Source organism: Bos javanicus, chromosome 15, assembly GCF_032452875.1.
Source record: "Bos javanicus breed banteng chromosome 15, ARS-OSU_banteng_1.0, whole genome shotgun sequence".
Taxonomy (NCBI): domain Eukaryota; kingdom Metazoa; phylum Chordata; class Mammalia; order Artiodactyla; family Bovidae; genus Bos; species Bos javanicus.
In genome coordinates, this window is record NC_083882.1 from 53,330,944 (window position 1) to 53,353,254 (window position 22,311).

General features: G+C 48.9%; 1 protein-coding gene across 3 annotated transcripts; it reads left to right on the top strand.

The window, feature by feature from the left end:
• The first annotated feature begins 1,264 nt into the window (after nt 1-1,264).
• Nucleotides 1,265-16,919, top strand: PLEKHB1 (pleckstrin homology domain containing B1). Of its 3 annotated transcripts, XM_061380794.1 has the most exons (8): nt 1,289-1,574; nt 4,680-4,755; nt 6,120-6,272; nt 7,125-7,227; nt 8,330-8,369; nt 11,032-11,136; nt 15,038-15,137; nt 15,675-16,919. In XM_061380794.1, exons 1-8 carry the CDS (start codon nt 1,557-1,559, stop codon nt 15,809-15,811), a joined length of 732 nt encoding a protein of 243 aa, XP_061236778.1. In that variant the 5' UTR covers nt 1,289-1,556; the 3' UTR covers nt 15,812-16,919. The 3 variants fall into 3 exon arrangements, with proteins under 3 accessions (XP_061236776.1, XP_061236778.1, XP_061236777.1); XM_061380792.1 differs by lacking the exon at nt 11,032-11,136 and having other exon boundaries at nt 1,265-1,574; XM_061380793.1 differs by lacking the exons at nt 1,289-1,574; nt 11,032-11,136 and adding an exon at nt 3,247-3,392.
• Nucleotides 16,920-22,311: the final 5,392 nt, after the last annotated feature.

The following is a 22,311-nucleotide window of genomic DNA, read 5'->3' on the forward strand; positions in this document are numbered from 1 at the left end:
TCTAAACAATATATTATCTGAGAGCTGTTCATCCACCAGAGACATTTGAAATAACAAAACACTTTCTCTCTGCCAATGGTTCTGTGTACCACAGTTACAACAGAAATGTAAACGTTACTTATCGGCTTGTTAGTCTTAACATATTTTAGTTGATTAAACAGTCTCTCAAAGCCATCACTGATGGAGCTATGATTCCTACTATGCTCTCAGCGCTTCTCGCTTGTCAGTTCATACTCTTTCCACTCATCTGCACAGCTGTGAACATTAAAAGCAATCTCAATATTAATCATCATGGCTTCAAGCATCTATGAAATCCCAAGAATTATAAGTAAAATGTGACACGTGTGTGCATTTTTTCCTGGGCAGAATACATTTATCAGGTTCTCAAAGAGAGTCATTGACCAGCATTTCAGAGATTGATGTCAGGTCATGCTGCGTTATGCAGCAGACGCGGGTTGGATCCCTGGGTCGGGAAGATCACCTGGAGACAAAAACGGCAACCCACTCCAGTATTCGTCCCTGGAGAATTCCACGGACAGAGGAGCCTGGCGGACTACAGTCCACGGGGTTGTGAAGAGTCGGACATGACTGAGCGGTTAACACACATGCTGCGTTTAGAATTTGTAGTGGAATCTGTGGTTTTAGTTTGCCAAGCATCCCTTCCCTTTTTTCTTGACATAGCACCGCCTCTTTGGTTGGGGAATAGGGAGACCTTCTTATGAATTCCACAATGATGCTGGAAAATCTTCTCTTTTCATCTGTTACTAAATCCAGAGAAGGTAGTTTTGGAGCTGTCTGCACTGTTCCCTCACACCATCCTTCTATGAAGGAGCCACCCCAGGGGAGCAAGGAGAGCTGGGAAGAGCAGCAGCACCCAGATTCTCTGAGGTCAGCTTCACCTTTCCCTTCCTCCCTTCCATCCTTCTACAGAAGAGGCGGCAACTGTAGTCTGGAAAAGGTAGGGGTGGGATGGTTCATCCAGGACACAGGGATGCAAAGCGTGATTTGGGAGAACTGATTTCTGGGGCTGCACGAGGGGATGAGCTCCGGGGCAAGTAGGATCAGCCCTGGTGGATCCCTCAGCAAGGCGTGCAACTGCACGAAGGGCCGAGGTACAGGGTTAGCTGAGGTCAGGATTACAGAAACCCAGGAGCAAGACGGGGAAGCTTAAAGAGCCAAGCCGTGTCTCCAGGACCGGGGTGACGGCACGGTCAAGCCCAGCTGAAGGAACATTTAGCCCCGCCCCCGATCGAGAGGGGAGGGCGAGCCCCGCCTCCCACCCCGGGAATCTTACCGAGGCTAGTGCAACACCACTTCCGAATCATAGATGACTTGTTATCCGCGAACTGAAGGTCAAATAGGGGATCCACCGGTGAGCTTGGGGAGCGGACTGGAGAGAAAGGACGACTTTCTGTGGGAGCTGTGTGCCCCCTTTTGCCACCCCCGCCGGTTTCCACTTGGTAGCGCCTTCCTGATCCCCTTATCTCCAAGGCTCTTAGGGATATTCCCCCCTGCAGGAGCCTTCTGGGAAATGCTGCTCTGACGGCCCAGGAACCATGAGTCCTGCAGCTCCGGTAAGAGAGAGGTCTCTGGGACAGGACAAAGGACCCAGGGCAGGGTGGGTTCTGTTCTCAAGGGATCGTTCAGGCCTGGACAGTCTATCTTCTCTCGAATGACATCCTGGATCTGCTCCTAGGTGGGGCTTTGTGGGGTTGAACTATTCAAGGAAATGATCCTGGAGGAACAGACCGTGGTGGTAGATAAATAGTCTTCTCTTTCTAGTTGGGCCCCTTTCAATCCATTTTTGAGTGTCCTAGAAATGCCTTTCCAGGCCACAAATTGTACCACCTAGCTCCTCACCCAACCCCAACCCCAGTCACTATGTCATAAAGGCCCAGGCTCCTGAGCCTGTCTTCCAAGGCCTTCATGTTACATCCTTGCAACCCCTACAGCTTCATCACCCACCGATCCCCATGCCCTCCCACTCCAACCCCTGCACTCTGCTTTCCAAACACTGAAATACTAGATGCTTATTGTTGTTCAGTCACTCAGTCATGTCCAATTCTTTGCAACTCCATGGACTGCAGCACACCAGGCTTCCCAGTCCTTCACTATCTTCTGGAGGCTGTTGAAACTCATGTCCATTGAGTTGATGATACCATCCAACCATCTCATCCTTTGTTGACCCCTTCTCCTGCCCTCAACCTTTCTCAGCATCAGGGTCTTTTCCAGTGAGTCCTCTCTTCCCATCAGGTGACCAAATTATCAGAGCTTCAGCTTCAGCATCAGTCCTTCCAATGAATATTCAGGACTGATTTCCCGTAGGATTGACTGGTTTGATCTCCTTGCTGTCCAAGGGACTCTCAAGAGTCTTCTTTGGTACCACAATTTGAAAGCATCAATTCTTGGGCACTCAGCCCTCTTCATGGTCCAACTCTCACATCTGTACATGACTACTGGAAAAACCATAGCTTTGACTAGATGGACCTTTGTTGGCAAAGTGATGTCTCTGCTTTTGAATATGCTGTCTAGGTTTGTCATAGCTTTTCTTCCAAGAAGCAAGTGTCTTTTATTTTTATTTTTTTTTTTTTTAGCAAGTGTCTTTTAATTTCATGGTTGCAGTCACCGTCCACAGTGATTTTGGAGCCCAGGAAAATAAAATCTCTGTTTCCATTTTTTCCCTTCTATTTGCCACAAAGTGATGAGACACTCATACTCATCCTTCAAGACCCTGCAGCCTCCTCTGGGAAGCCTTCCTGAACCTCCTCATCAAAGTCAAACTCTTCTTTCCCATTGTCAGATCATACTCTACTTTGTGTGTTTATGTTGGAACATAAACACTGTTGGAACATAAACACAGACTGGAAATTGGGAAATGAAGGGGCTTGTCGGATATTTCTTTGTGCCTTCTACTAATGCCCAGTGCCAGGCAACAAACTGAGTATCAAGAAAACATGGCAAAACTAGGAGCCTGGTTTTCTCCCTGTAGTTTTACATTTTTCCAGAAAATTAGAGCTCAAGATTCTTGGGGAAAAGTATTTCATGCTAAATGAATGGACAACATAATGACAATAGCAAAATAAAATCACAGATGCAGCCTCTCACTTGTGCTCCGAGTGGGCACAGGGCTACCTCCCAGGAGAGGCTGTATAGGTCCCAGGTCTAGGCCTGCAGACTACAAGTCCCAGAAGGACTCCTGTCAGCCCGTCGCTACACGCCCCGCCCCCTCCCTGGGGGTGGGGCCCCGAGGCAGCTAGGCTCTGGGCTGCAGCGGGGAGAGTGAATTGCCCCAGGCACTCTGGGGCACTCAAAGCGCAGGCGCAGCGGGTTGGGCGGCAGCAGCATCAAGTAACCGGCCGTTTTGGCAGCAGCACCGCAACAGGTGTAGACAGGTGGGTGCATTAAGGGGGGCTGAAGAGGGAGTTTACACCTAGCCTTCTTGTCTGACCTATGTCAGAGCGTGAAGATGGGAGGGAGCGGCCAGAGAAGCAGGGACAAGGCGGGGCCTTCCACCCCAGGTGTGCCAGCCAGCCCTTGTGCTACGCAACAACAGGTGTGAGTTAGTGGGGGAGGGCACTTGGATTCCAATCCAAGCTCCATCACACAAGTACTGGACAGAGTTGCAGTGGGGCCCAAACTGTACATTGACTCACCTGGGGGTCTTTGAAGACTATCAGTGCTTACCTCCTGCCCTCAGACATTCTGATTTTATTGTTATGGGATATGGGCTGGATATTTGGGAGTTTTAAAAACTCCTACTGGGATAATGCTTAGAAGACAGGACTGCTGGGTGTGAATCCTGGCTCCACTGCTTACTAATCAAGAAGATCTGTGCGAGTGACTGGACCTCTCCAGGCCCCAGTTTCCTGAAAATAGCAAGGAATATTGTGAGGTAATAGATGAAACCACTTTAGAAGTATACCTGGCATATAGTGCTCGATAAATCATAGTTGCTGTTGAACTATTCTGTGCACTTTGTAAATGGGTTCTTTGTGTGTGTGTGCTCAGGCGTGTCTGACTCTTTGCGACCCCCAGGGACTGTAGCCCGCCAAGTTCCTCTGTCCATGGAATTTTCCAGGCAAGAATACTGGAGTGGGTTGCCATTTCCTACTCCAGGGGCTCTTCCTGACCCAGGAATCAAAGCTGCATCTCCTCGTCTCCTGCATTGGCAGGTGGATTCTTTACCACCGAGCCACCTGGGAAACCCTGGTGGGGTTCAAATGTGAGGAGGGCTCTCTTATCATGAAAGTCCCTTGTTCACTGCCATGATTCTACTATTATCTGCTGCCAGCATTTCAATATTCCAGGGTTTCTAACATTTTCAGAGTTCCTCACTCCAGTCTCTACCTGCCTGATGGACACCCTTTTACAGATCTAGATGTGGAGGCTGGGAAAAGGGACTTGGTCAAGGTTATGGGGATGAGATTGGAATCCAAGCTTCTGACCCCCACCCCCACCCCATTGCAAAGTGTGGCTGCCCTGCTGACCCCACAAGCACAGTGCTCTCATTATGTGCCTGGAGCCAAGAATGGAGAGGAGACAGACAGGCTTGCCCTTGTTTGTTTATCCACACTCCCTTAAACCTTTCCTCAGTGGCTCCCCCAGGGAGAACCGGGGCGGGGGCTTTCTCAGGGGAGCCTTTGTGGAGCAGCTGATGAAGTCTGTGATCCCCCTGACAGGTTCCGCCTGACTCCACCCTGGAAAGTCCTTTTGAGGAAATGGCCCTGGTGAGGGGCGGCTGGCTGTGGAGACAGAGTGAGTGACCCTGGGCCAAGCCCTGTCCGTCCTGTACCTTATCTGGGGCCAGGGGTGAGGGAAGTGGCCTGTTGGAGCTGCACAGTGAACCCTTCTCTCAAGAAACCATGCCCTTTTTATCCTTCCCTCCTTTGTCCATACTCTTCTCTCTGCTGGGAATGTCCTTCACATTCCTGGCTGCTTAGTAAACTACTTATTTTTCAAGGCCCAGCTCAGGTGTCCCTTTCTGAAAAGAGCCTTCTCTGCCTTTTCTCTGCTCCCCACCCCAGCCCCTGCTGTAGCACCAAGTTGGGTTAGCAGCTCTCTTTTCTGTTCCCAGTGCCTCACACATACCCCTCTTATAGCACTGATCAATACTTCACCGTCCTTACCTGTGGCCTCACCAGTCCCCTACCTGTACTGTCTCCAGACTGTGAGCGCCCCAAGTGCGGGGACTGGGTTTAACCCTCTGTGGCCCAGGGCTAGCCACAGAACAAGGCACAGAACAAAATGAAAAATGCCTCTGTTCCTCAGAATTTGTAAAGTTCTAAGAAGCTCTCTTAGTCTTTACCCTTTCCTGTTAAGATTTCCAGTCTCGAAATGTCTACAGCTAGGGATCGGGCTTCCAGATCCACCTCTGACCAGAGTCATGGTCTGAATAAGAGCTGTCCTGGGCTAGGAGCTCCCCGATACCCCACGACCCATCCTCAGTTCATTCAGTCCAGCAAACACTGAGTCCAGGTCCTGCTGGGTTCTAGGACCCGTGAGGTGAGCTATGGACAATCCCTCTGCTCTCCATTTGGCAGAAGAAACAGACGCTACACAAATGACTGTCCCCCGGGGCCTTTGTTTTTAAAGTACACAATAACTGTACAACCCTCAGCAGAATGGATGCAATGGAAACTGAAGGTTTCCTTAAGGCAAGCCTGTGACGACTAGTTTTCTATTAATTCTTGCATAAATCCTATTCTGCATTCATACAAAAACAACTTAATGCTTTTTCTCTGACAAACTGTACATATAGAAACAAATATTCAGTTGGACATGAACTTAAACATGTTCAATTGGACATGTGGAGGTGTTCCTATCACATGTCTTGAGATACTTAAAAGATTTCCAGCCTCCCCCAAGGAAGGAATCAGATCATTCATTTACCATTCAGCACATGTATGGAGCCTTGACTATGTTGTTAGGCCCAATGAGAGGCAATGGGTGAGCAAGACAGAGAGAGGCCCTGCCATCATTTTAGGGAGCAGACAGACAAGGAAGGGGTGATTACAACACTGGGGGCTGGAGATAAGGGGATGCTGGGAGCCCACCCATGGCTCCTACCCCCACTCAGGCTCTGTGATCAGCCCGTATTGTGGGTCTGGAATATCACACAGGCTCCATCCTCCGCCGCTGGAAGCGGAACTGGTTTGCCTTGTGGCTGGATGGGACCCTGGGCTACTACCACGATGAGACTGCCCAGGATGAGGAGGACCGCGTGCTCATCCATTTCAACGTCCGCGACATAAAGATCGGCCAAGAGTGCCACGGTGAGCCTCTTTCTCTCTGTGACTACAGGCTCGGCCCTCCCACTGTGCCTGAGAACACCTGCCATTCTCAGGTGGAAGGCTCTTTGCAGCTTTCAGAGGCCTTCCACAGACAGCTTCTGGGCCTCTACCAAATCCAATTCATGTGGTGTAAGTTAAGAAATGAGTTCCTTCCTGAGTTCCTACTGCTGCTGCTAAGTCACTTCAGTCGTGTCCGACTCTGTGTGACCCCATAGATGGCAGCCCACCAGGCTCCCCCATCCCTGGGACTCTCCAGGCAAGAACACTGGAGTGGGTTGCCATTTCTTTCTCCAATGCATGAAAGTGAAAAGTGAAAGGGAAGTCGCTCAGTCGTGTCTGACTTTTGCGACCCCATGGACTGCAGCCTACCAGGCTCCTCCATCCATGGGATTTTCCAGGCAACAGTACTGGAGTGGGGTGCCTGTGCTGAACCTGGGCCCTATGCTAGGTTCACAGAGGTGAGTCAGACCCAGTTCCTGCCCTCTCCAGTGCTAGGAATGGGAAAAAACGAAATGAAATAAGAAGACTCAGAGAACTTAAGTGACTGGCTCAGAGTTACCCAGCAAATATCCCTGACCAAGGCTCAGATCATAATTTTAACAGGGAAACTGGGAGAGAGATGTACCTAGCTAGGGAAGCAGGCAATGTGGAAAGGTGGAAGGGTCTAAAGAGTTGAGTAAAATCCCAAGGAAAGTATGTGTGAGATCAGAGGAGGTCAGCAGTGGCCAGTTAACAGGACCCAGAGAAGTCAGTTCCTGTTCTTGTTCCCGGTTTGTTGGGGAGACTCGGGGCCTGTGCCCTGTGGAAACCCCATACGTGTGTGTCCGCCTTTAGATGTGCAGCCCCCAGAAGGCCGGAGCCGAGATGGCCTGCTGACTGTGAACCTGCGGGAGGGCTCCCGCCTGCACCTGTGTGCTGAGACCAGAGATGACGCCATGTGAGTCACTCCCAGGAGACGATGGGGTGGTGTCTCGGGAACATGACCAATGACTTCCTCCTCACTGAGCCGCTAGCACCCTAAAGGTAGTAAAGCAGGACAAAGACCAGTGAGCGTGGTGGTTCAGTGGAGGCTGGGCAGAGTAGGTTCGAATGACTTGCGGTGACTGGTGTGGTATCCAGTAAACTGCTGACATGGTCCACGATGAATTCAAGACTGTTGTGGGGAGCAGTGTGTGCACAGCTGCCTCAGGTGTGGCCCCTGGTCATTCCTCAGGGTCAGGTATCTAACAGCCTCTGAGGTAAGCCCTCACTTGGGGTGATACACGGGAACACACAGCCCTGTGGCATCTTCAGAGAGCCCCCCTCTCATTCCCTTCTTAGAAGATGGCCTGGGGTGGGGGTACTCTGATCTGAGGGATAGACCCTAACGCGCCTAACAGGTAGCCCGTGGGGCGCCCTGTGTTGGATGCAGGTCCATACTGCGAGAGCCTGGGTGTGTCTTCCTCAGGCGCCTTTTGCTCACTCACATTCTTTCCCTTCCTACTCTCTGGCAGAGGGTCAGTTGGCCTTCATGCTGTAGGAGAGTGAAAGAGATGGGATGTGTGGGAGCAGGGGAAGCCGAGCTCGGGGTGGACAAAGCACAGAGCCTCCTTGTCCACCCCAGCCAGGTGCCATGGCAACCAACAAAGGCTCAATTGTCCGGTGTCCACTAGGCATTCCCGGGGCTCTGGGGTCAGTTTGTAGGTTTGGGATGTGGAGGTAGGCTGCAGCCAGAGGACCAGCCTAGGCATGTCAGAATCTGAACCACTAAAGGACCACCCAAGCCCAACTGTCTTTTGTCTAGATGGGAAAACTGGAATCTCCCCAGCGGTGAGGAGACTATGGAATAAGAAAGAGTTATAGAACTGCAGCAGCTTAGCTGGGGGCTTGCTGTGTGACTGGGGCAGCTGAGGGGGTCCCCTTTGTCTTCCCAAGGGAGTGAAGAGGATCTCCCCCTTCACAAGGGACTGGGGCTAGAGGTGGGGTAGGGTCTAAAATGTGGGGCCCAGTCTCCCTTCTCCTGCACTCCCTCCTCACTGTCTCGTGGGTTTGCGTTGCAGAGCATGGAAGACGGCACTGCTGGAGGCGAACTCCACGCCGGTGAGCCCCCCTCCCTCCCTGTCTCCTCCCCACCGCTACTTGCCATGGAATCATGGGTGACTCAGACTTAGTCTCCACCTGCCAGCAGTTCTCAGTTTCCGTATATGTGAGTGAATAGACTTGTGAAGACTCAGAGGCCCTGAGTCCCAAGTGGAAAAGGACAGAAGACGGCCAATGGGTGAATAAAAGATATTCACCAAAAGATTTGGAGGAGGGAGAGAGAGGCCTCCAAGAAGGCTTGTTGAAGGGGGTGGCATGTGAGCAGGAGGAAAGGAACTATCTTTTATTCAGCAACTATTATGTGTCAGGTGTGGTATAGTTGTAATACCAGCTACTCTCATAGCCTTCCTGTGAGGTTGGGATTGTTGTTCCCTCTCTGCAGATGATAAGGTTGAGCTTTATTTATTCACGTAACAAATATTTACTGAGTTCCTACTATGTGCCAGGCACTGTGCCAAGGACCATAATCAGAAGGTAGCAGAGGAGATGTGGGCCCTGCCCTCCTGGACTCAGCCTAGTGGGGAGCTAGATGTGAAGTCACAAGTTAGAGTTAGTGGTTCCACCGCAGTGATGGGAGCTGCTCAGACAGAGACGGCAGAGTGCATTCAGTGTGCATCCACCATGGTGGCCTGATCCAGGTGGGAGTCCAGACAAGGCTTAAGATGAGACCTGAAGGATAAGAGATCAACTGAGTGAAAGGGGTGGGGTGAAGGGAACAGCTTTCCAGGCAGAGGGAGCTGCAGGTGCAAGGGCCCTGGGAAAGGTCATGATGTTGGCAAGTTGACAAACAGAAGGAAGGCTAGGGTGATTGCAGCTCAGGGAGCTAGAGAGCAGCTGGAGAAGGAGGGTTAGCAGGCCAGGCACGAAAAGCTGCGTTAAGGATAGGGGTTTCTGCTGAGAACACTGGAAGTCATTGAAAGTTTTAAAAAGACCAGACTTGTAGTTTTAAAAAGATAGTCTGGCTGCTAGGTAGGGAATGGACTGAAGAAGGTCAAAGTGGATGCCCAGAGATCTGTTAGAAGGCTGGGATAGGTGCAGGGCATCTGGCTGGGGGTCTGGACTAAGGCCTTGCTGGCAAAGACAAGCTGATGAGGACAAGACACATTTAGAAGGTGGAGTCAACAGAGCTCAGTGACTGACGGAGGTGAGGTTTTGAGGAGCTGCCCAAAGCCCCCAGCTCTAAGGTGGCCCAGCCTGGCCTCAGCCCCCATCTGCCTGACCCCAGACTCTGTGCCTGCTCCTTCTACCTGTGGCACAGTAGAGCCCCTTCTCATCTGGAGAAAAAGTCTGCTGGGAAGTGGCAGGGAAGACTGGAACGCATTTAGAAACTCCCTTAGCACCTGCCTCCTGAGGGCTGGGCATTGTGCTTGAGGACCTAGCACCCACTGTATCAGTTAATCTTCAATAAGAAAAAGGAGGGGCTGGTATTCTTAGTCCCATTTTACAGATAGGGGAGCTGAGATTCAGAGGGGAATTGGCTTGTCCAAAGTCTCGCGGTCGTAAATCAGTGGAAGAACCTGTATTGGAACCTAGGTCAGTGAGATTTTGAGGGAAGGGAATTATCCACAGAAGGAGCTACATGAGCAAAGGTGGGTAAGTGGCACGTGCAAATGTGTGTGTGAAGACACGTACGTCTAAAGGCCAGGAGTCTGGCCTGGCTGGAGGATAAAGCGTGGAGGGAAAGAAACAGGAGACGTGACCTCTGAGGAGCCACATCACAAACGTCTTGAAGTCCAGGAAGGAAGTGAACTTTATCCCGAGGGCTGTGGGGAACTATAAAGGGCATTAAGCAGGGGGGCTGTGGTCAGGCTTTGGGGAGCAGACTCAGGCTCTGGGTAGAGGCTGTATAAGAGGAGGCTGGGGTGGTGGTCAGCTGGGTAGAGTTACCTGGCTCTGAGCTCCAAATCTGGCTGAGGCAGGGCAGACCCGTCGTCCCACCCAAGAGGGTCAGAAAGAAGGAGTCGAGGGCTGGCCGTCTGCACTCTGTGACTCTATGAAGCTGCCTGTCCCTTCTCTGCGCCCACCTTCCTGCTGCTCTGCTTCCTCCATCTCTCTGCTCCGACCTCCACTCCACCTCCCACTCTACACGCACGTACACGCACACCTCCCTCTGGTCCCTACGCTTGCTCGAACTGGGTGTATTTGTGCCTCTGTGTCTTTGTACCAGTGTCTGCCCACCTCTGAGTGTTCACGCCTGTGTCTGTCTGTCCTGTACCTACATAGGAGTGATGTCTGCTTTGTCCCTCTATATCCTGAAGGTTTATACCCTACAGTGGGTGGAGGTTCCAGGAGGAGCCCCTGACTCTGGCTGTTGCAGGGAACACAGGGGTGGGGGGCACAGTCATGGGTGATGGGTGCAGGTGGACGGGTCAGTGATGGGAGCTATCTGTACTCCCTGGAGACTGGGAGCCTCAGCGGCCTGGAACAGGGCCAGTTCTGGAAAGACACTACTGATCCTTCTTCTCTGTGTAACTTCGGCAATTTCACCACCTCTTCTGAGCCCCCCACCATTACCATGGGCTGAAGAAGAAGATAGCTGTTCCCTTGCCCAGCTGGCAGAGGGCTTTGCTAGGGCCTATGAGGAGCTTTGAGTCTCTCCAGATGTAGAAGGCCTCTGACACCCCCCCTTCCTCCCCTTCTTGGGTTTCTGTGGCTTGAGCAGGCCCCAGCTGGAGCCACCGTCCCTCCCAGGAGCCGCCGGGTTTGCCCCAAGGTCAGGTGTGTGACCCGCTCGTGGAGCCCCTGTAAGGTTGAGAGGCGAATCTGGGTAAGTGCTGGTTCAGCCCTCCCTGCCACCATTCTGGCCACCAGGATGTGCCTCCCGAAGTGGCCCAGCCACATCCCCTCCCTGCTCACAAACATTCCATGGCTCCCAACCATTCGTAGGACAACCAACCCTGCTTTCACGGCCCCTGGGATCTGGTCTGGGCCAGACTTGCTACCTTGTCTTGCTCATCCCCTGTGCTCCAACTGCTCTGCTCTATCCTCTGCTCCCAGCTGTGCCAGCCCTTTTTCTGCTCTCCAGCCTTGGTATATGCTGCCCTCTCTGCTGCAAAGACCTTTACTTTCCTTACTCACCTGACAAAATCCTCCAAGACACCCTGCAAAGACTGCCAGCTCCTCAGGGAGGACTCCCAAACCTCCAGGCATTGTCACCCCCTCCTACCGCACTAGTGCTTGGTACTGTCTTCATTCCGCCTGATTTCTAGTTCCTTCACTTCTGTCTCTAGTCTCCCACGAGACCTGCAGCTTCCTTCAGGGCAATAATTGGGTTAGGTCAGCTCTGCCCCTTGGGAGCCTGGCACAATGCTAGGTATACAGCAGGTGTGCAATGAGTGCTCAGCGATGGGGGCAGTCTATTTTGACTCTCCTACTCCTGGTGCATGAAGGTGGGGCACAAGAAGGCCCCAGTGAGTGTTCACTTAATGGGCAAATGAATGAATGAAGAAAGGGAGAAAGGAAGGAGTAAAAAAAACCTATTATGGCCTCACTACTGCATATTATAATTTAGTCCGTGTCTGTCTCCCTGCCACACACCCCAGCCAGTGTTTCCAGAAAGCAGGATTTGGGGACGAATCCTCTCTCTGTCCCCAGTGCTCAGCCTGGCATGAGGTGGGTGCAGCGAGGGGGCTTGGGTTAGAGTACCTGTGGTCAACCGTGAACTTTTCTGACACAGTGACGCTCAATGTAGCTGTGCGTTAGAATCGCTTAAGGACTTAAAAACAGTGCAAATGTTCAGATCCTACCTCTGGATGCTCTAATTGTGTAGTTCTGGGGTGACGCCTTGGAAATCTGTGGTTTCAGAAATTTCTCCAGACAATTCTGATGTGCAAAACCACTGAGCCCAGCAGTGCTAGCATCACCTGGCTGCACAGACGTGACTCTGCTGGATTCTCACTGTGCCTTGGGAGTGGGCAGTGTAGGAAAGACTGTCCTCATTCATAGATGAGAAGACTGAAGCTCCGAGAGGTTATCTAACATGACTGGGAGCACTTAATTCATCAGTGATTCCCAGCCCAGAATTCTAAGGCATCTATGGGTAAGACATCCTCATACCCAAACTAGGCTACAAACTTTCCAGTGGAGATGCCTAAAAATAGAATTTAAAAAGCTATAAACCTACGTATACACAACAGCTTTTCCTTTTTTCCCCGTTTGTGTGTCCTTTTTTCTAGTCTTCTTGAGTTATAATTGACATATAACATTGTCTTAGTTTAAGGTATACAACATGATTTGATATATTTGTATACTGTAAAATGATTATTAATGTACAACAGCTTTTCTGAGGGGAGGGTCTATTTGTCTGTGATCTCCTGACTGACCCTGTCCCCACCTACAAAAGGGGCTGGACCTGTGGAGAGGGAGAGGATCTGGGGTCAAACCCTTAGGGTCTGCCTGGGAGGTCTCTGGAGAGTCCCCTGCCCCGTTGCCAGGTGATTCACAGGAGTTTACCTCTGGGCCTCTTAGGCATGGAGGATGGAAACAAATGCCCCACAGAGACATGAAGTGGTGTTTTCCACTTTCTTCAGGGCCTGGGAGGGTCACTGGCTCACAGTGCAACTGCAGGGCAGATGTAGGCTCTGGACCTCAACTTCCCGACCAGTAAAATTGGGGATCTGAGAGCTTAGATCTCTTTAGTCCCTTCTAGGCTTAGAGCTCAGATCCTGGTCACCCCCAGCAGAAACCCCTATTGGGTCACCCTTGGGGAAGGAGCACAGCAGGGAAGTCATTTGGGACTGAGCCTTGTTTGTCTGAGCCTTCTGCATTGCTCTGGGTCTGGGCATTGTCCCTAACTTGAAATTGGACTTAAGAACTGGGTGACTCTGTATTTGACTCGAGATAAATTCAATATATTATACACCTGCCATATTCTAGTCAGGCCTATTTTTAGACCCAGGTGGTGGTGGGAGTGTTTTCCTCAAGTATGATGGGAGAAACACCTCACAGGGATACCAACAATAAAACCACAGAGTGGTTGGTGCTGTGATGAGGGAAGTCTAAGGGCTGTGGGTGCCCCAGATGGGGCCCTAACAAAACCTGAGGTTCAGAGAGAGTGATATGTTGAGTTGAGTATGAAAGACAAGTTAGGTATTTGAACAGAAAAAGATGAGAAAGGCATCCTTATCAAAGAGAAATGGCATAGATATTTGAAATCACAAGGTGTACTTGGAGGACTTCTCCTTACAACCAAACTTCTTGAAAGAGATGTCATGATATGTTGACTCCATCCCTCACCTCTCAACCATTCTTCAATCCTCCATAGTCTGGCTTCTTCCTCCAACAACTCCTCTGAAAAGTGTTTTCAAGGTCACCCACAATTTCCAAGATGCCAAAACCAATGGCTTATTCTCTTGGTACTGGACAAGAGAATGGACAGAAGAGCATATTTCGAAGATAAAATCATGAGATCCGGTGATAATGTGATGTGGGAGATGTGTGTGAAGACAAAAGTGCCAGCCTGCCGTCTTGGTTTAAGTGTACAGTGGTGGCATTTACAGAAAAGCATTTACACAAGAGCAGGTTTGGGGGGATAGAAGGATGATGGAATCACTTTGAGATGCATTAAGTTTGGACACCTGAGCTTCCAAGGGACCACCTGGACCATTTAGGTGGAAAGCTCAGAAATGTAAGGTGCAAAGGGGCTAAGAAGAGGGAGCCAGAAGAGAAGGGGATGCTGCCCCCTCTTCAGGTCTGTTCCCTTTGGGTAAAATGAGGGTCTTTTAGGAACTTAGGGTCTTTAGGAACTTAGGAACTTTAGGTCTTTTAGGAAATTAGGAACTTCTGTTTAATTCAGCTTATATTTATTACTCCATGCTAGTCACTAGGCCCTGATGGCAATACAAATGAATTAAAGTCATTGCCTATAGCTCATGTCAGGGGTGCAGGCAGGAGACATCAGGAGGAAGGCCAGGAACACGAGGCACAAGCATAGGTCACAGAGAACTCAGGAAGAAAGGATTTTTTCTGAGACCAGAAGGTCTTCCTGGAGTGGGTGACCTTTGAGTCAGGCTTTGAGAAATTGATAAAAATCTAATGAGGGAGGGAAGGTGGACTTCTATTTCTCCTTCCCAGAGAGAATGCTGACTGTTCTCTGAGCCTACATCCCTGGCTGTGTGGCAGAGTGGAGAACAACGCCTGCTGTAAGGACGAGAGGAAATAACATATTATTTCCTCCCTCAGGGCCTGGAATGTGATGGATGATGCTTAATTATGCTTTAGTTACTTCTCATCTCTATCCTTCCTTTCCCTTCCTTCCTCCACACCCCTCTTTTATTTCCTTGGCCTTGTCCAGGCCCTCTCTCCACGACTAGGAGAGTAGAGAAATCCATTGGTTTTCTCCAAGTGTGACCACTGGAAAGCTGCTATTTGCTAGCAAATAATAGCAAATCTATCAAAGGAAGTAGGGAGCCACGGAGAATTGTTGATCAGGGGAGTGCTAGGTAGGAAAACCGGGGCAGGAAAATGGTATCACTGGGAGCTGAAGTTTTAGGTAACAGTCTTGTGGGGAGGTGGGGCTTTTCTTCAGGAGATTGCTGGTATCTGGAGATCCATTTCTAAATTTGGCGGGGTGGCGCTGTGGGCCTAGAAGGGTGTGAACCAGGTATGAGGGGTAGGGGGACCAAAGCCTGGCCCAGATCTCTGGCAGCTGACCAGGCAGGGCTTCCCAGGTGCGTGTCTACAGCCCGTACCAGGACTACTATGAGGTGGTGCCCCCCAACGCGCACGAGACCACGTATGTCCGCAGCTACTATGGACCGCCCTACGTGGGTAAGTCTCTGGCCGCCCTTGCCCCTGCCTATATCCCCACCCACCGTCTGTCAGTCGGAACCAGGCCCCACCCTTCCCAACGGGACCCTCTGCAAGGCCCTCCCCATCCCATAAATGGAACAGCCCTGAGATGAGAGCCGCTTCCCACTCCGAGCAGACCTCTTCCCTAGGCCGGCCCCTATTCACTGGCTGCCCAGCAATACCCGTTCCTGAGTTGGTAGCGACCCCTGGTGGCTGATGCTGGAGACGCGGCCTCCGCTCCCTCCAGGGTCTAGCGGTTGGGAAGGCCCATCCTCGGGTGTGGTCCAGAGATTCTTAAGAGACCCCGCGGTTTCTTCGCCGGTCCACCCTAACCCCATGGTCCCAGAATGCCCGTAGCAGATCCAGGGAATAGAAGCCGTGGGGACAGAGCGCGCATCCTTCCTGTTTGAAGGCCTCAGTTTCTCCGACTGGAGAGTGGGCTCGGGACCTAGTGGAAGGAGGCGGATAATCTCTCTGCTCTCAAGTCCGCGGCCCTCACAGGTTTTCTCTCCGCAGGGCCTGGAGTGACGCACGTAGTGGTGCGGGAGGATCCCTGCTACAGCGCGGGCGCCCCCCTGGCCATGGGCATGCTTGCGGGAGCCGCCACAGGTGCCGCACTTGGCTCGCTCATGTGGTCGCCCTGCTGGTTCTGAGCCCTGGACCCTGCGCACAGACCAAAAAGACCCCCTGTCTCTTTGGTCCCACCTTTCACTAGCCAAGCCCTCTCCCACTTTGGAAGCTATTATCCCAGGCACAAACATAGCTCAAAATCCTTCTATCTACTGCTAGACATTCCAGAAATCCATTATAGACATTTGGATATGTTTCTCCCAAATATACCAGGACACAGAAAACGCAACTCATGGGGCTTCAAGTTCCTCAGTCACTAGTGACACAAGAATCAGGTTCTTTCCTCTGGCAGCTCCAGGCTTGGTGGGGGCAAACAGGAGTAAAGAAACACTTGACAAAGTGGAGTTATCAGTCTTTTGACAGTATGAGGGCAAAGAGTGAGGAAGGTAGGCTAGGACTGTAGTTGTTGGCAAGAGTCCAGAGCTGTGAACATAATGGCATGTCTGAAGAATTGGAAGGGAGTCATTTGGGCTGGAGTGTGGGCAGGGGCCAGATCATGATGGTCCTCCAGGCTAAGAAGGTGCTGAGTAAGGGGGAGATGTGAGCCTTTTGGAGGGAAGTTTCATGATTGCACTTATAATGAACATATTGCCTGTTTTAATACCCTAACACTCCCTGAATTTAGCCCCATTCTTCCCACTACTAGATTTCTGGGTCCCTTGTTCCTTCAATGCTCAGAAAGCCCCTTCCATGTCAGGGTACTTGGGGCAGCAATTGAGCTGAACCTGAGGTCCCCTTGCTAGGGGGCAGGTGAGCTCTCTTTGTGACTTGCCCCTAGGTTGGTGCCTCCATCAATAAATGATTTTCTACTCCCCAGGAGGTTGGCCCTCTATCCACAGCTGTGGCTATCACCATCTCAGGCTGTCCCTTGCTTCACTCTGGGAGAGATGGCAGTGTTCACCTCTGGGACCTGATCCATCTTTGTCTCAGTCCAGGAGGCCCCACATGTGCCTCCTGGAAGGTGGCCCAGCAGTCTCATTTGGTCCCCTTCTAGTCTCCTCTCCCATCCTGTCCCAGTCACTAGCAGAAATGCTAACATTCCTGCCCAGTAGCCAGAGTAGCGTGCTAAAATTCCCTTGTAGATAGGGGCTCCGGCTGCTGTAGAAACTAATAAAGGTGTGGTTGGCTCTAGTCCTGACTCTGGCTTTGTTTGTTCCCCCAAGGTGCCCTGTCTCCCTGAGACATTTCCATGACTCAGCACTGACTAGTGCCTTCTCTGGTATAGTGAGAAGAGTGTGGATTCTGAGGTCAGGTAGAACTGGTGGCAGCATGTTAGCTGCCATGAGGAATTTGGGGGGCAAGTCACTTGACTGTTCTGGACCTTGCTTTCCTACTATAAGCTGGCAGGTTGAAGTTGGCCATCCTTGAGGGCTTGACAGGAGAGGTTGCCTGAGAATCTCTGTCATTTGAGCTGATGCATGATCCAGGCCATGCCCTGCCTGTCTGAGCATCCTGTGGTATTGGGTAGGGTCTTTTCCAGTAGGTTCCCATCCTTCTAGAACTGAGACAATGAGTTGTACTCATAGAGACAAGGTGCCTACGGAAGGAAACAACCATCTTAAGTCAGGTCTTTTGAGGCTGTTACGTAACAGAAATCCCCTTTCTCAAACTGATTTAAGCCAGAGAAGGGAAAAAATAGGGGGCTTCCGTGGTGGCTCAGATGGTAAAGAATCTGCCTGCAATTCAGGAGATCCGGATTCAAAAGATCCCCTGGAGAAGGAAATGGCAACTCACTCCTGTATTCTTGCCTGGAGAATTTCATGGACAGAGGAGCCTGGCAGGTTACAGTCCATGGGGTCGCAAAGAGTCGGACATGACTGAATGAGTAACATACACACACACAAGCGAAAATACTGGGCCTCAAACCTGAGAACCCAGAAACTGTGTGGTCCAGGGACATGAATATTATCACTTAAACTTTGCTTCGTTTCCATCTTTACAGCCACTGAATCTACTGTGATCTGGAAAAGATGGTCTAAAACAACAGAGTTTAGAGAGCAGGTCTGGGGTAGTCTCCCACAGGAAATTTAGGGCACTGTTTCCAGAAGTAGATGAATAAGCGAGAGCTGGGAGGCAAAAATATCAGGTGTCCAACTCAGTTATGTTTCCAGACATGAACTTAAGAGGGATACATAAACAAATAGCAATGATTCCATGAAGTAAGATAGGAACATGGAACAGTGGAAGCTCTGAGGAAGAGGTGTCCAGCTGTGCCGAGGAGACTGGGGAAAGCTTTGAGATAGGAAGTGAAAATTTAGGGTGAGCCTTGAAAGGTGAGTGGGAGTTTGCAAACAGAGAAAGGAAAAACAACAGATAGAAGAAACGGCGTGCAAAGGCCTAAAAACACTTTAGATTTGAGAGTACTGAGAAATTCAGGCAATGGTCGGATGTCACAGCAAGTTGCGTGATAAGAAGGGGTAGTAGGTGGGCCAGGTTACTGAGGACCTCCCCCAGCCAGGGCGAGAAGGATGCAGATGGATGTTCCAGGTGAGTGGATTCTTTACCATCTGAGCCACTAGGGCTTCCCTTACTTCAAAATCTCCCCATTAATGATTGCAGCATGACTTAATCTTCCAGTTGCTCACTAGACAATTATTAAATTATTCACACACATATTAAGACAAACATTCATTCTCACAGACACCTCAGTTTGATCTGAAGGTGGCTGGCCTAAGGATCACATCTGGCCCACATATTGTTTTATCTGGTCACCACAGTGGTTTTTTAAAGTTTCAAATTAAAATGTGATGTCACTACATACCCAACTAAATGACTAAAGGTGAAAAAGACAACATTAAATACTGATGTGGAACACCCCTCGGAATCTCATATAAGTGGAAACTGGTATAGCTGCTTTGGAAACTGATCAGGTAAGCCAAACATATGCAAATCCCTAAACCCATCAATTCTACTCCTAGGTACTCTCAAACAAATGTATTTATGTATTCACCTAAAAATAGTAGGTACAAATGTGTCATAGAAACACTGGAAGAAAATTCAAATTCTAGAATAGGTGGATTCATTGGTATATTCCATTCACAGAATGGAATACTAGTCAATAAAAATTAATTATCTGAAAGTATACACAAAATCATGAGTGAATCAAAAAAATCAGAGAGGAAAAGGGGGAATGGGGGTGGGGGGAAAACAGTTACACTATGACAAGTTTCCTCTTCCTTATTGAAGTAGTGTAATATCAACGTTAGTATATGCTGATAAATCAAAGATGCACACTACAATCCCTAGAGCAACCAATGAAAATATAATATGAAGAGGTTAAGCTAAAAAAGCCAATAGAGGAGTGTAAAGAGTAGATGCAGCAAAGAAAGTGAAGTGAAGTCGCTCAGTCGTGTCCGACTCTTCGACCCCATGGACTGTAGCCTATCAGGCTCCTCCGTCCATGGGATTTTCCAGGCAAGAGTGCTGGAGTGGATTGCCATTTCCTTCTCCAGGGGATCTTCCTGACCCAGCAATTGAATTCAGGCCCTCCTGCATTGTGGGCAGACGCTTTACCGTCTGAGCCGCCAGGGAAGCCAAGTGAAGTTGCTCAGTCATGTCCGACTCTTTGAGACCCCATGGACAGTAGCCTATCAGGCAAAGAAAACAAACACCAACACAGCAGACTCATATTCAAACATACTATAATTACATTAATTTTAAGTGGACAAAAAGCATAAATTAAGAGGCAGAGATTATCAGAATAAACAAGCAAGACACAACTATGTAACTTTGTACAAAAGGTACACTTTAAAATACACAAATAGGTTGAAGGTGAAAGGACAGAAAAAGATATGCCAGGGAATTCCCTGGTGGTCCAGTGGTAAGGACTCAGCGCTTTCACTGCTGGGGCCTGAGTTCAGTCCCTGGTCAGGGAACTGAGATGCCTGAGCTGCGCAGCAAGGCTGAAAAAAAAAAATATACCATGCAAAGAGTAGGTAGCAGAAAGTTGGAGTAGCTATTGTAATATTAGACAAAACAGACCATAAGACTAAAATTATCAGAAATAAAGAGGGGCATTTCATAAACAGTCAATATATCAGGAGGATGATAGCAGTTCTATGAGAGAGATTTACACCTATAAATGCATACATTAAAAAAGAAGGAAGACCTCAGTAACCTAACTAGACACCTTAAGGAATCAGAAAAAGAGCAAACTAAACCCAAAACTGGGAGAAGGAAGAAAATAATAAAAATTAAAGCAGAGATAAATAAGAGAAATTCAGTGAAACCAAAAGTTAGTTCTTTGAAAAGATCAACAAAATTGATAAGCTTTAGCTGAGGGGGGAAAAAAGAGAGAAGACTAAAATTACTAAAATCAGAAAATAAGAGTGGAGACATCACTACTGGTTATATAGAAATAGAAAGGACTATAAGAGAATAATATGAACAATATGTATGCCAACCAATTGGATGACAAAGAAGAAATGGAAAAATTCCACACAACCTACCCAAATTGAGTCATAAAGAAATAAGAAATCTGAAAAGATCTATAGTAAGGAGATTGAATCAGTAATCAAAAACCTCCCAATAAAGAAAAGTCCAGGACTAGATGACTTCGGTGATGAATGCTACCAAATATTTAAAGAAGAGTTAACACTAGCACTTCTTAAACTCTTCCCTGTAAAATGAAGAAGAAACACTTCCTAACATTCCATGAGGGCGGTATTACATGATATCAAAGCCTGACAAAGACAGTACAAGGAACCTTCAGACCAATATTCCTTATGAATATTCATGTAAAAATCCTCAGAAAATTACTAGCAAACTGAATTCAGCAGTGTATTAAAAGGACTGTACACAACGATCAAGTGGGATTTATTCCTGTAGTGCCAGGAACTTTCAACATATGAAAGTTCATCCATTTAATACACTACATTAATAAAATAAGGGCTTCCCCAGTGGCTCAGTGGGTAAAGAATCTGCCTGCAATGCAGGAAACACAGGAGATGCAGGTTCGATCCCTGGCTTGGGAAGATCCTGTGGAGAAGGAAATGGCAACCCACTCCAGTATTCTTGCCTGAAAAATCCCATGGACAGAGGAGCGAGCAGGGCTACAGTCGATGGGGTCACAAAGAGACATGACTGAGCAACTAAGCAGCAACAGCATTATTAATAAAATAATGGGAAAAAAACCATGATTATCTCAACTGATGCTGAAAAAGCGTAAAATTCAATACCTTTTCACAATAAAAACACCCAAGAAACTAGGAATAGGACTTCTTCAACATGATAAATACTATATATAATACCCACAGCAAATATTATATTTGGTAGTGAAAGACTGAAAGGCTTTCCCCTAAGATCAGAAACGAGAGCATGCCTACTTTTGTCACTTCTACTGGGAGTTTTAGCCAGAGCAATTAGGCAAAAAAAAGAAATAAAAGGCATCCAAATTGGAAAGAAAGTAAAATCATCTTGTTCACAGATGACATGTAGAAAATGCTATATATTCCACAAAATATTGTTCAGTCAGTTCAGTTCAGTCACTCAGTCGTGTCCGACTCTTTGCAACCCCATGAATCGCAGCACACCAGGCCTCCCTGTCCATCACCAATTCCCGGAGTTCACTCAGACTCACGTCCACAGAGTCAGTGATGCCATCCAGCCATCTCATCCTCTGTCGTTCCCTTCTCCTCCTGCCCCCAATCCCTCCCAGCATCAGAGTCTTTTCTAATGAGTCAACTCTTCGCATGAGGTGGCCAAAGTATTGGAGTTTCAGCTTTAGCATCATTCCTTCCAAAGAAATCCCAGGACCAATCTCCTTCAGAATGGACTGGTTGGATCTCCTTGCAGTACAAGGGACTCTCAAGAGTCTTCTCCAACACCACAGTTCAAAAGCATCAATTCTTCGGCGCTCAGCCTTCACAGTCCAACTCTCACATTCATACATGACCACTGGAAAAACCATAGCCTTGACTAGACAGACCTTTGTTGGCAAAGTAATGTCTCTGCTTTTCAATATGCTATCTAGGTTGGCCATAACTTTTCTTCCAAGGAGTACGCATCTTTTAATTTCATGGCTGCAGTCACCATCTGCAGTGATTTTAGAAAAGGCAGAGGAACCAGAGACCAAATTGCCAACACCTGCTGGATCATCAAAAAAGCAAAAGAGTTCCAGAAAAACATCTATTTCTGCTTTATTGACTATGCCAAAGCCTTTAACTGTGTGGATCACAATAAACTGTGGAAAATTCTGAAAGAGATGGGAATACCAGACCACCTGACCTGCCTCTTGAGAAATTTGTATGCAGGTCAGGAAGCAACAGTTAGAATTGGACATGGAACAACAGATTGGTTCCAAATAGGAAAAGGAGTACGTCAAGGCTGTATATTGTCACCCTGCTTATTTAACTTATATGCAGAGTACATCATGAGAAATGCTGGGCTGGAGGAAGCACAAGCTGGAATCAAGATTGCCGGGAGAAATATCAATAACCTCAGATATGCAGATGACACCACCCTTATGGCAGAAAGTGAAGAGGAACTAAAAAGTCTCTTGATGAAGGTGAAAGAGGAGAGTGAA